Source organism: Juglans microcarpa x Juglans regia, chromosome 2S (genome assembly GCF_004785595.1).
Source record: "Juglans microcarpa x Juglans regia isolate MS1-56 chromosome 2S, Jm3101_v1.0, whole genome shotgun sequence".
In the NCBI taxonomy this organism is placed as follows: domain Eukaryota; kingdom Viridiplantae; phylum Streptophyta; class Magnoliopsida; order Fagales; family Juglandaceae; genus Juglans; species Juglans microcarpa x Juglans regia.
The window spans coordinates 30,670,005-30,683,307 of NC_054597.1; the positions used below are offsets into that span (position 1 = coordinate 30,670,005).

Genomic DNA, 13,303 nt, shown 5'->3' on the forward strand with positions numbered 1-13,303 from the left:
AATAAAGATAATGCATCATCACTTTTTTGGTAGCCAAATACTCAAAACAGCCAAAATAATACAGAGAAATCAATGGCACCGCAAGAATAAAAATGAGAAGCGGTTTCCTCAAACAAAACCCAAAATCATAAATCTAAATGAGAATAAAAAAAATACAAATTGGTGAAAGCATTGCAAGCTTTCTTGGCAGCCAAATAGCGAAGACATTGCCGACGTAAAGAGAGAGTTGAAGACCTTCTTTCGCATACTTACCTTGATCATGGAGTCAGGAGGAAGAAAAAGGGTAAGAGAAACATAGAAGGAGAGAGATATTCCAAGAAAATGAGGAAAGAGAGAAACAGTTTTGATTTTGAAGAAACCGAAATCAAACTTACAAAAATTGCTAATGGTGAGGGTTACAATCGTTGGTGTTGCGGGAGAACGACTACACACACCGTAAACACAAATCGCAAAATGGGGATTGGGATGAAGAGGATTTTTCTCCAAAACCTTAAAAAAAAATTTAAATTATGGGGATGGGGGAGAGATGAGGAACCCAATAAGAATGCTCAATTAGAGGGTGTTTTACCGTACAAGATGAGTTCTCTCTTAATCCAAATGGAGGATAAAAGATTGGTTACCCTTGCACAAGTAGCTGTGCCATAGATGTGTGATTGTGACCCTTTCTCTTACCCATAGGGCCACTTAACATGTATTTTAATTTCTGCTTTTATGAAAATTACTTTAAAATTTGCATTATTATGGTGAATTGGTAAAATACAGAAATTTGCATTGAGTTGGCCTTTCAATTCCTGTTCCATTTTCACCTGGATAATCGTCAATAGCCTTCATCCATGATCATTAGCTCACTTTCCTGAAGCCTCGTATGGTTTCCCACCACCAAGACCTATTTTAAGGTGAAAATATTAAACTAATAATGCAAGATATTGCAACTTAAAGTCTGGATGTGATTTTACTAAAATCCTGAAGGCATCCAGATTATTTGGTAAAATATGACAAAATTTTCTTTTCATTCGATTTCAGTTGTGAAGATTTACCATATTGATGTACAATACAGTAAATTCTCTTCACCAAGTTAATTTGAAAATAGCATATTTAACTGTGCATTATCTAGACTTAATTGCTTTTCCTGCATCTGTTTAACATCAAAGCAGGAAAGTTGAGCTTCTCAAAAGGTTACATCTTGTTATTTAGTTAGCAAGGTCAGGAAAATATGGTAGATAATGGAAGTTCTAGGTTTGTGTCTGAGAAATCAAGGGCTAAATTGACCCATTGATTTTTAAACAAGTCTGCAAATCTCGTATAAGCTCATTGAAAAAAAGAAAAGGTTCAATATTTTTATGATGAACCTTTCTTTTTTCAAAGCATTTGCACGAGACTTTTACCCTCTAAGTTTGCACAATCTAATTTCCTTAAAACATATTTTCTACTGAAAATAATCTAACTAAGATGGGTTCAATCTTAGGGTTTTTTTTTTTTTTTAATCCAAATTCCAAATAGAAGTTTATAGAGCAATCAAGCTAGTGTATTGTGTATGAAAAATACTTGGTCTATACAGACTTACGTAAATAAACTTACAAACTGACATGACTTGATGTGATACATCAAATTATAAAATATTTTTTATTATAAAGTAGATCTTACGTATCACATGAAACCATATTATTTTGTAACTTTATTTTTGTAAAATGTTCATGTAGATCTATCACTTCTCATTATATTATACAGAGGACAAATAAATACAATATGTTATTGTGATTATTTAGTATGCTACTTTAATATTTAATATTAACCAAATAGATACTGAAGATTCACTTTTGTGATTTTTGTTCTAATTTATCACTAGCAGTAGACACCAAATTAAAAGCAAACGAAAAAAGTAACAAAAAATATTCTTTATCCCTAAATTATATAAGTGTTTATATTTTATATCCAAATTATTAAAATCGATCTATTATACTTTAAATTAGCACATACTATAGCACCATCCATTAGAAAATAATATATAAGATAATAAAAGATAAGTGGTCCACATAATATTGACATTTAAATCTTAATAAAAAGATTTGATAATCGATGGTAATTGTACCTATTAAGCTCTCGTTTAAATTCAAAACACATATCAACTCATTTCATCTTATCATTACAATTTTTTCAAATTCTTACACAAAATATTATAAACAATTCAACTTTTTCAAATGTAAAAATAATTTTCTCAAATTCTTATATAAAATATAATAAATTTTAAAACAACTTTCTCAAATTCCTATAGGGACGGAATCACTCGACTGATAAGGCTATCACATATCCTATTGGGGTAGGGAGAGGGCAAGACCTTTATGGTATTAATCCGCGGACAAGGTGGAGAATTTCATTCATATGGAACTCAGGCTCAGAGGTGGTGATGTACGCAAGACCTCCATAGTCCTAGCTACCCTTTTAATTATTTTACTGTTCACAAATTATTTCAACTCATTTTTAAATTCAAACCACTCCTTAATATCGGTTTTATTATTTGAAATATAAATTAGTATATTAAAGAAAATAAAAATTATATTCACCATTATTTTATTTATTATTTTTTTATCCTAACGTAATATTAAATAATTGAATAATAAATAATAAATGGTAAATAATATTGTATTAGAAATAGAGATGACCGTAAAAAAATAATGAATAGTACTTTACAAAGAAAAAAAAATAGAAGCTAAAATAAAATTAGTTTGGGTTCGACTAAAATAGGACAGTTGCTTGGGATTTAGCTTAAAGTTTTTTTTATGAAAAAATAATATTTATAATTGTAAGGTATGTAAATATTAGATAATTTCTTTTAAAAATAATAAGTAAAAATAATTATTTTTTAATATATATATATATATATTTTTAATATTTGCGAGGGTTGCGGATTTTATATATAGAGCATTTTCTTTCTAATGTATTCCACACCTTCATCTTTGAGGTTGTCTTTCATTTGAGGTTGTCTTCTTCTCTTTTCCCACCGATACCATTCTCAGATCTCATTGGACAGGGGCAGTGCGCGTTAGGGTTAGGCTCTTAGCTCACCCCAGTTCAATGGAAGAGATTACAGATGGAGTGAACGCAATAAACCTGGCCGGAGAATCCCACAAGAAGAACCGGATCCAAGTCTCCAACACCAAGAAACCCTTATTCTTCTACGTTAATCTCGCCAAGGTCCTTCTCTCTCTCTCTCTCTGAGTACATGCACTTTTTCTTTTGATCTGGGTTTAGGATATTTGATGTGGTGACAAAATCTGCGTAGCTGAGTGCTTTTTTAATTTTATTTCTAGGGATTATTGTAATGTTGATTATGATTTGCTTTGGTATTTGGTTGGTGATGGGTTAATTTTGTCATCAATTTTTTGTTACAGAGGTATATGCAACAGCATAACGAGGTTGAGCTTTCCGCCCTTGGAATGGGTAATGATTCATAACCATTTTTAGCTATACTTGTCTATTAATTTCAAGATTTTCTTTTCTTTTACCTAATTACATATTTGTACGGGTATGCGTATAGAACCGGGGCTCAATTGCCTAAATGTGAATGCTACCACAATCCCGATTCATCTGTTTACTGTGGGTGTCCTCTCGACCTTTACATTGCTGCATGAAATAGTAATATAATTAAGTGCCATAAATTAGAGAAAATCTTCTGAGATGCCTCAGTGGTTCTCTTAATCTTCTCTGCTTTTGGTTCATGGGAGCTTAGGATTTTCTGCTTTATTCTTGTGATCTTTTATTGCTCCTACTGCATTGGTAAAAGTTACCAGATATATGTCCAAGGGACTGCTTTGTTACTTCTTTGTGCATTTGGTTTGTCTTTTGCATTATACAGTTATCTTGTAATCATAAACAGATTGAATGAGCTGAGGAAATGTGCTTGCCTCAGATTAAGTTCTTGGGATTCTTCCCACGTGGATCATTTGCATTTTCCTTGGCGGACATTTGTTAGGATTGGTTGCTCCCTCTGCTTTGAACTGACTAATTTCAGTGCTTCACGGTGGCATTGCATGTATTAATTGTGTTCCCTGTTATATTTTCAGCTATTGCCACAGTTGTTACCATAGCAGAAATTCTGAAAAATAATGGACTGGCTGTGGAGAAGAGTAAGATTTCTGTCTTCCGTATTCTAATATTAAGTATACCAGTAACTTTTGATTCTCATAGGAAATGAAATTCACTTTCTGCAGAGATCATGACCTCGACTGTCGATATTAAGGATGACTCAAGGGGGAGACCCATCCAAAAAGCAAAGGTAAAGTTACTGGCAATATGTTTTTATGATGATTCCTTTTTGTATTACTGTACCCATCATGCATATCACATGTGACTTTGCAGAACAAGGTCCCTTTTATGCATTCTCCTTAACCACAACGGAATCATATTGGGTATTTTTAGTTATTCTATGGTACTTCTATTACATTTGTTACATTAAACTGGTGATGCAGGAGGTGGGTATTTCATCACACACCCCCTCCCCCCAATCCCCCCCAAAAAAATGTGTTCTCTATATTGATATGGACCATGTTCAATTTTCCATTATCAGTAGTCGTAATAGACTAAAATAGCATTTTCTTGTTTGAATCTGCATTTGAGAGGTTGATAACAGATGGTTAATTTCTTTCTGCCTTCAGATTGAAATATTGCTGGGGAAGACTGAAAACTTTGATGAATTGATGGCAGCTGCTGCAGAGGAAAGGGATGCTGGAGATGTTGAAGAGCAAAGTTAAAAGGGTGTTGTTTTGTAGTGTCTGGTTTGGTTTGTTTTCATATTTTATTTCTGGAAGCTGCACTAAATCAGTTGATTTTATTTACTGGAGAATTTGTAGGAATCTAAGAGTGCTAAGAGTGTGGTCCTAATGATCTTGTAACAATGAAAATTTTGTGTTAAGAGTGTAGAAACTAAATCTAATTGCTACTGAAATTTTTTGCCTATCTGAAATTTCTAATTTCTAATTGGTAATGATCATTTGATTTTCCTATTAGAAATTGTGGCTTCTATTTTGCTAAACATATACAATGTGATGTTGTTTGGAATAGGCATAATAGTTGAATGATATTGTTGTTGATTTTTTGTTTAGAATAGGCGTCGTAGTTGAAGGATTGCTGTTGAATTTTTCTTTACTTTGCGAGCTCTACATAAAGATATGGACGTATGGCATTGTAAATACATGTGTGGAGGTAAATGAGAAAGCACGAAGACTTTGCTTTTTGCTCCTATATTCTGTATGCTTTCATCTCAGGCTTTTACATGCCACTGTAAACCAAATTTCACATTTGGCTGGTAAGGCGAGGAAAGCAGAGAGGATGTCAGATCAACTAGCGTATTCCAGACCGGAGTTTGATTTATTTATTTATTTTCGTCAATTTGCTAGTGCTTGTAATGATAAGATGATCTTGTAGATCAGTATAGAATTTGATTTTTATGGCGTACTTATTTCCATTTACCAAGAGAAAAATTTACATTCCGGCAGCTCTTTAGCACTCACATTGGCATATACAAATGCCAATATTAACTAAAATTTAACTAATCTAAACATAAAAGTCCCCACAACCCCTCGGTGTTAGTTCAAGTGGTAAATGCATTGAGCTTAAGGGTATGCTCTCCAAGATCTAAGATTTAAATCTCCTTAGGTGCAAACAATTCTAGAGGCCATCGGATTGAAATTTTTTCTTTTGAATTATCCAAGGTGCACTTGCAAAAAACTTCTTGCCAAGAGCTTGTGCATCAGAATTAGTCGGGACAGTTTTCCTGGACACTCGATGCAAATTAAAAAAAAAAAAAGTTTCCACATTAAATTAGGCATTGTTGTCTAAGTTTAGTTATGAGTTTCAAACTCCTTACCTGTGCACTCTTGGGATTAGTCAGGGCATTTTTCCTGGGCATTCGGTGCCAATTAAAAAAAAAAAAAAAAACCTCCACATTGAATTAGGCATTATTGTCTAAATTTAGTTGAGCTTCAATCTCCTCACCTCTATATAAAATATATATATATATATATATATATATATATATATTTGTCCCTAAACATGATCTTAGCCATCACTATATTATATTATTTCTCCCCTCAAATCTATCTCTCTTGCTTACGAAACCTGCTCGCAAAAAACCTCTTCCCCTCGCTTCCTACAAGTTTCTCTCCCAAAATCCTTCCCCTAACCCTTGTCCCTATGAAAGCCCCTTTCTCGAAACACTATGACCTCGTGAAAGCCCCTCTCCTTCCCTCTCGTTCACTCCAGCATTCATCAACAAAGTGAATCTTAATAGCTCCTCGTCTTCACAAATAAGGCTCTCCCCCTCGACACTAGCTCCTCATCTTTCCAAAACGGCCTCATTTGATAGCATCTCTTCTGTCGGCATTTGGAATTATTCTAGTTTAAGCTTTGATTTTCGTTTAATCTCAACCATCTTTCATTAAATTTTAAGATAATCTATACACTTACAACTCTTTATTACAATTTTGATATAATCATGTGTTAAATTGAGGACATTTATGTAAAGTGATGTTACCCACTCTTCCAAGGGTTGGAAGAGATTGCTTCCCTTCGAAGAACATTTGGAGGAGCAATGTTCCCCTCAAAGTTGCCTTCTTTGGCTGGTTGACATCCGATTGAAAGGGCTATCATCCACCAATTTTAGGGTTATCATCCCCAAATTAAATCTTAATGTTATGATCGTCACTTTGGTCTAAGCTTGTGTGAGAAGTTTGAATGGTTCTGACATTGCTAATGATCTATTTGGCTATTTATATTTTTGGTGAACTAGAGTATTTCAAATGACAACCTAATGTATATTTTGCATTAAGTTCTATGGTTGTTGTTTTGAAACTTTAAGTTCTATGAAGTTTGAAGTTTGAAACCTTCAATTAAGGGTGTCAAATCGTGTTAACGGATCGTGTTCGTGTTGTGTCAAGGCATATATATTATATACTATATGGGTCAACCCAAATACAACTCATTAAGCTTATCATACTAAAATCTCCAACCCTAACATGACCCATTAATATAATGGATTGACACAACATGACCCATTTTCACCCGTTAGTGAATACTATGAAATAGGTTAACACGATCCGATTCGTTTCAACCAGTTTATGTAAATGGATTGAATAGACTCGAAATTAACCCATTGACTTGATTAAGTTTAGCATAATTTTATATAAATGTTAAAATCACAATATCTATCAAAAAATATGAAAATAACTACAAGTCTAAAATTACAATCCAAACAATAAAAATATCGAAATTAAAATCCAAACAATTTTACTTTTAGGTATAAGGGTATAATTGTAACTTTAACTTTCTTAACGAGTCATAACGGGTCAAAGGGGTTGACCCGAACTCGTTTTGACCTGAACTCATTAAGACTAAACTCAAACCTGCTATTATCGTGTCGTGTTCGTATTGGATTAATAGGTCGTATCACATATTGCCACCCCTACTTTCAATTCTATGATTTTGCTTTAAGTTCTATGGTCGCTATTTTGAGGCCTATGTTTTTTAGTTCTATGAAGTTTAAAGTTTGAAACTTTGAGTTCTATGATTTTGCCTTAAGTTCTATAATTGTTGTTTTGAAACTTTGAGTTCTATGATTTTGAGTTCTACAAAATTTGAAGTTTGAAACTTTGAGTTCTATGATTTTGCCTTAAGTTCTATGATTGTTATTTTGAGTGCTATATTAGAAAATATAAACTTTGAGTGTAATGCTGAGTGATATATCTAAAACTTTGAGTGTAATGTGTAATTGCTATAGCTATGGGAAATCATATCTGAAAATTCAGCAAACATTGAGTGTTATGGGAAAGCATATATGAAACTGCTACTCTATTACTTTTATAGTAGAAGTCTACTTGTTCTTTGATTTGTCATGCATGATTTTTAATAATATTTTGTGGGGGTTTGTGACTTTGTATAATGTTATTTTGTTAAATGATTGACTCACAAATTGATGCAGACATTTATGACCACTCTTGCAAAGTGGGGAGTGTCTTACATGACATTTACTCATATGGCCAGTGTCTTACATGATAATGTTGAGGTCAAGGTTAAGGTCGAAGTGACATAACTCGAAAGGAAAGTAAAGGGTATAAAATAAGAAATTCCAATGGGATGTGTCCTTCACTATAATGGAAGACAACCTCCTCATATCAACTTGGCTTAACATTAACATAGATTCTGTCAAGGAGATTGACCAAAAGTCTATACAATTGTGGACAAAAATCTATGATTACTTCAAGAATTTTAAAAAACCTAACTGACTTGAATGTTCTGTAGTCTCATTGGCTAATCAATGTCAACTATCCAAAAATGTACAAACAAGTTTTGTGCTTACTTGGTGCAGGTTGAATCAATGCATCCAAGCGATACCATTGAATAAATCAATGTATGATTGTAATTATTACAAATTTGCAATGAATTACGTATTTATATTTTTATGATTGCTGACTAGATTGAAAAGACAAATACAATGTACCGATCGACAGAAAAAGATACATTTAATTTGGACCATTGTTGGAACCTATTGAGATACAACCAAAATGATAAGTGCATATTGATCATTTCTCAACAAAGAAAGGGGGAGGTTACTTTGCCATTCCAAAATCTATACAGATAGAGGGTGATAACATTTTTTAGAGCGTATTTGTCAATGCCAAGATACCACTAGCCAAGAAAGTTGAAAAAGCTAAGAAAAAAAAAAAAAAAACGTAAAGAAGCATCACTTATTGATTTTATTGATGTGTTAAGTAACATGAAAAGTGATAGGAAGATATTGATGATTGAGAGACAGGAAGCAATAAGTTGGGCTAAGAGGGACACGCTTGAATTGATATACCTCAAGAAGAAGAAGATGGAGGTGGAAATCATAAGTTTGGATATTAATAACATGAATATGGTGCAGCGATAATACTTCAATACTCTTTAAATGAAAATCATTGAGAAGCAAAAGAATAGATCTCCATATCCATCTCAATATATTTGGTATTTGTTTTTGTACATTGTAGTGGCTAGGGTAACTTCAACTTTAATGTATGGTAACTTGATCTTTTGTTATATATGCTGAGCACAGTGGCTGGACAGATGTGTAGTTTTTTCTTTATATATATGCTGAGCGTAATGGTTGGACAAATGTGTAGTTTATATATATATATATATATATATATATATATGTTGAGCATAGCGATTGGACATATGTATATTGATATTTTGATGCATATTAGTTGGACAAAAGTGTAGTTTCTTTTTTATGTATATTCTGAGCATAATGGTTGCACATATTGGTAAGTTTTTTTTTTCTTTTTATGCATATGTTGAGCATTGTGGCTAGATAGATGTATATACTGATCTTTTAATATTTATGATGAGAATGTTATATTGTTTTTTTGGTTGGTTGATGTATGGTTTATTTTGTAGTATAGTTTGATGCATAGTTTGAAATTAAATGTATTGTTGCAATTATTTGGGGCAACAAATTATTTGGTTGCAATTAAATATTTTTACATATGTTGATTTCTGGGTTGTTGGATATGAAGGTTTCAAGTTGATTGTGTACATATTTTGATACTTAGTGTTTGAAAATGAAATTAATTATGATTGTTGGATATGTTTTATGTATTTTTATGTGTAGATTATTGGAAATTATGAAAATTAAAATAAAAAACTATTTCAAAAAAGATATACATTAAAGAGTAGATAAGAGATTTAAAAAAATGAAAAATGAAAAATATTTTATTATTTTAAAAAGTGATATGGCTAATCCAACGTGGGATTAAATATTGTTATAGGTAGACAAAAGGTAAAACATGGCATTTTATCCAATACTTGCCAAAAACTTTAGCTATACTAATGTTTATGTTCTTACGGCATGAAATCTTTAAACCAATATCATCTTAACAGATCAATCATTTGATCTAAAATTTTAAGAGGAAAATATTTAGCTACATGATATGTGTGAATTATAAACTCACTTGTTCTGCTCTGATGCCACGATAATCTTTTCATTGGCATAATTTGTAAAATTCAATAAACTCTTAGATGTAATGAAAATTGTAATGAGAGATCCTATTATTATTTAAAATATGTCATATTAACAAATTAGATATGATTGTATATGACAAAATCTTTCATAAAAAGTAGCATGTAGAGGACAAAAATCTAAAATGAAGAGTCTATCATAATTAAGCAAAAGTTGGATTGTTAGGAGCCATTTCTCTTGAGTTTCATTTTTCAACCATCTCTCCCTGACCAAAATACAACACCAAAAAAGGAACCAACTCCTATTTTTGTAAATAACAAAGAAACCATTCTAAAGGCATATTTATGGCCAACAATTCAATCTAATTATGATACAAAATAGAGATCCTCATCACTAAATCCTTATCATTAAAAAGACAAGCAAAATGTTGTAGCATGTAAGCAAATTCGCTAACAATAAACCTTGTTTTTCCTTTATCTAGAAGTGTAAGAACCCAAAATTATCTATCACTGCTTCAAGAATGCGACTATAAATTATGCCCCTTACCAAGGTGACTAATCATCTTCTTCTTTCTCGATCAACAACCTTTTGTACTCCTCACAACACATAAAAGATATCCCAGTAGCATAGACGAATCCCATACAACTTGGGGGTCCAACCCTCTATACAAACCCAAGAGACCTTCATTTTCTAGAATCCTCACAAGAGCATGAAGAATGCTTTGGTACTGCCTCCCCTTGTTAGCTCAATTAGCTTGCATATGCTTCCGAGAAACCTCAAGTTGGAAAGTTGCATTAGTGGACATCGCACTGGTGGTTGATTCAATTAAAAGAGTTATAATAATCAAATTTCCTCCTTCTTGAAAGCTTTCTTATAGGCTTTTTCGTAGTATATCATAAGTAAAATAACTAGTAGCAGCGTATGTAATTACTCCAATTATGCTAGAGATGAGGCCTTTATACAATTATGCAGACCCCTCATCCTTAACAATCTTTAGCAATGCATCCAAGAGATTTTTGTATACTCCCCTCTACAATTAATCAAAATAAGAAAAACAATTATGTAATGATTTTAAAAGAAACTCATACTGAAAAAGATGGCATTTTACTACGTTCCCTAATCCTTCTTAAGGCTTGAGTTGAGTTACCTATACAGTTATTCAGATTTTGAGTAACTGAAGAGGGTATGTAGTCAAGGTAGAGGTAACTCTAACTACAACACTCGCAATTAATGAAGCAGAAATTGGAACTTTGGGCTTTATCCTAGGTTTAGGAGTTAAGTGCTTCTTAACTGTATGAAAAGCAAATAACTGTAGATTTTTACATCGTAATATACCAATGTGTGTCAATATGATGAAAAGTTTGTGAAAATTAGCAATAACAAATCATGATATTTTCGAGAATAACTCATGAGATATGCAATTAGAGATTTGTGGCAAAAACAATTCTTCACCAGCAAAGCAATGCTCAAATTTTTTAAGGCAAGAGATATACAAGAACCCAAATTTTTGAAGAAAAAATTATGTTGAAGTTTTCAAATCACAACCAGAATACTAGCTAGCCAGCAAAGTAATGCTATAAATTTAGTAACCAAAATATCATAAGAATATACCATATAACATTTGAAAGTATCATACTATCCTTCATTATCAAAATAATGAAAAATTAGAATTATTAACTGCACATCTCAATAGCCTTGCTTGGAGCAACCCAGATTACGTTAACCATCTTACTCCTAAACAAGCCTTTCCATCCATCAGCTTTCATGTTATTTTGAAACACTTCGATAGTCAAGTGTCCCATGAAACCACAGTCCTTGTTACTGTACATGCGATTGCACCACTAATTAATGTCCTCATCGAAGGATTACTGATCTTTGTTTTCAATTCAAGGCTATCCTTCTTCTTCTTCTCCTTCTTCTCCTCCTTCTCCTCCTTCCTTCTGCTTTTGCTTCTTCTTCTCCTTCTCCTTCTCCTTCTTCTTCTTCTTCTCCTTCTTCTTCACTAGTCATTCCCCTTCAACCTCCATTGCCCCATCAGTCACCGATTTTGGAAGCCCACAAAATTGAAACATTGATTTAGGCATTGATAAATACATCATGTGTGAAGTACCATACAAGAGTTTAGTGCCCTTGTCTTTAGGATTCTGAGGATTTGACTAAATCCCAAACCCCATTCTTGCTTAACCAAGGCTTGCAAATATGCCACCAGAACAAGAACTACCCTCTTGAGGATTTGATGGAATCTTAATTCTAGAATTGACAAAATCAGCATCCATGTTACTACGCACAACATTTTGCAATCGTTTTCTACTCGTGAATACCAAACAAAGTTATTTTACTCAGATTCTCAATATACCTAAAACCAATTTTACTTATAGAATTACAAAATCTTAGATTCAAAGAAGGGAAAAACAAATGAGCCCTAAGAAGCTACAGCTTTTTAGCTTTATGTAGTGGGTGGATGTACATGGTCTTCTCAGAAAATAATATTTGGGAGAAGAGACAAAGCATTGAAACAACGTGAAAAAAAGAGAATGAATAAAGGTGACAATAATATACGAGTTAAAGGGATTGCAAAATGGTTTTGGAGAATAAAAAGCCAAAGAGCAACTCTCTATCTCTTGTTGTTTCTGTAAATAAAACAAAGAATTGGGGTGGTGACTTCTTCTAAAGAAAGGCTTTATATGTATAGTGCTCTATTGTTCAAAAGTTGTCCTTCTAGATATAAAAAGTCAAGTATCCTTAGTTTAGACCTCGAAACCAAATTTGGAGGCGTGCTTGATGACAATTTCACTTAAACCAGCATAATATTTGAAACAGAACAACTTTGGAATGGATGTGCCTTTTTTGAGGTTTAATACTTTCCAACAAACGCCGGACATCTCAGCATTCTATAAGCTAAGTGTATGAGTTTCATCACATGTGATAAAAATTAGTGAGCTACATAAAGAAAAATAACCGAGTCTATGTCCTTCTTTAGAAACACTTTGGGTATTGTGTGAGCTCGTAAACACCCTCCAAACTGCCACACGACACCACAACAGATTGGCCATCAAGTCTCATCACCGCTGCAACCTCTCCATGGTGCACGACACCACACCAGTCGTGCCTTCATTGCCCACACAACGTTGTCCACCATGTCTATCGTCGTCATCCTTTCAACCACTTACATGGTTTGATTTTACATTTACAATTTCATATGGAGATCTTTATAGAGTGCCCTAATTCTTAAGGTTGTACTCATATGCAAGTGTTCTTGAAGAATTTTCAGAATACCTTAAACTTTTATGTACATATTGTGTTTCTTGAAAA

The 13,303-nt window shown here is 32.9% G+C and overlaps 2 protein-coding genes and 1 pseudogene across 3 annotated transcripts in view; 2 read left to right on the forward strand and 1 right to left on the reverse strand.

Annotated features, from left to right (window-relative positions):
• LOC121251995 (chaperone protein dnaJ 49-like) overlaps positions 1-13,303 on the forward strand; it is a 36,125-nt gene that overhangs the window by 16,946 nt on the left and 5,876 nt on the right. The window lies entirely within an intron of this gene.
• On the forward strand, positions 2,925-5,451 carry LOC121251996 (uncharacterized protein At2g34160-like). Of its 2 annotated transcripts, XM_041151440.1 has the most exons (6): positions 2,925-3,192; positions 3,390-3,438; positions 4,062-4,124; positions 4,209-4,273; positions 4,653-4,752; positions 5,262-5,451. In XM_041151440.1, exons 1-5 carry the CDS (start codon positions 3,073-3,075, stop codon positions 4,746-4,748), a joined length of 393 nt encoding a protein of 130 aa, XP_041007374.1. In that variant the 5' UTR covers positions 2,925-3,072; the 3' UTR covers positions 4,749-4,752; positions 5,262-5,451. The 2 variants fall into 2 exon arrangements, with proteins under 2 accessions (XP_041007374.1, XP_041007373.1); XM_041151439.1 differs by having other exon boundaries at positions 2,926-3,192; positions 4,653-5,451.
• On the reverse strand, positions 10,546-13,145 carry LOC121253562 (annotated as a pseudogene).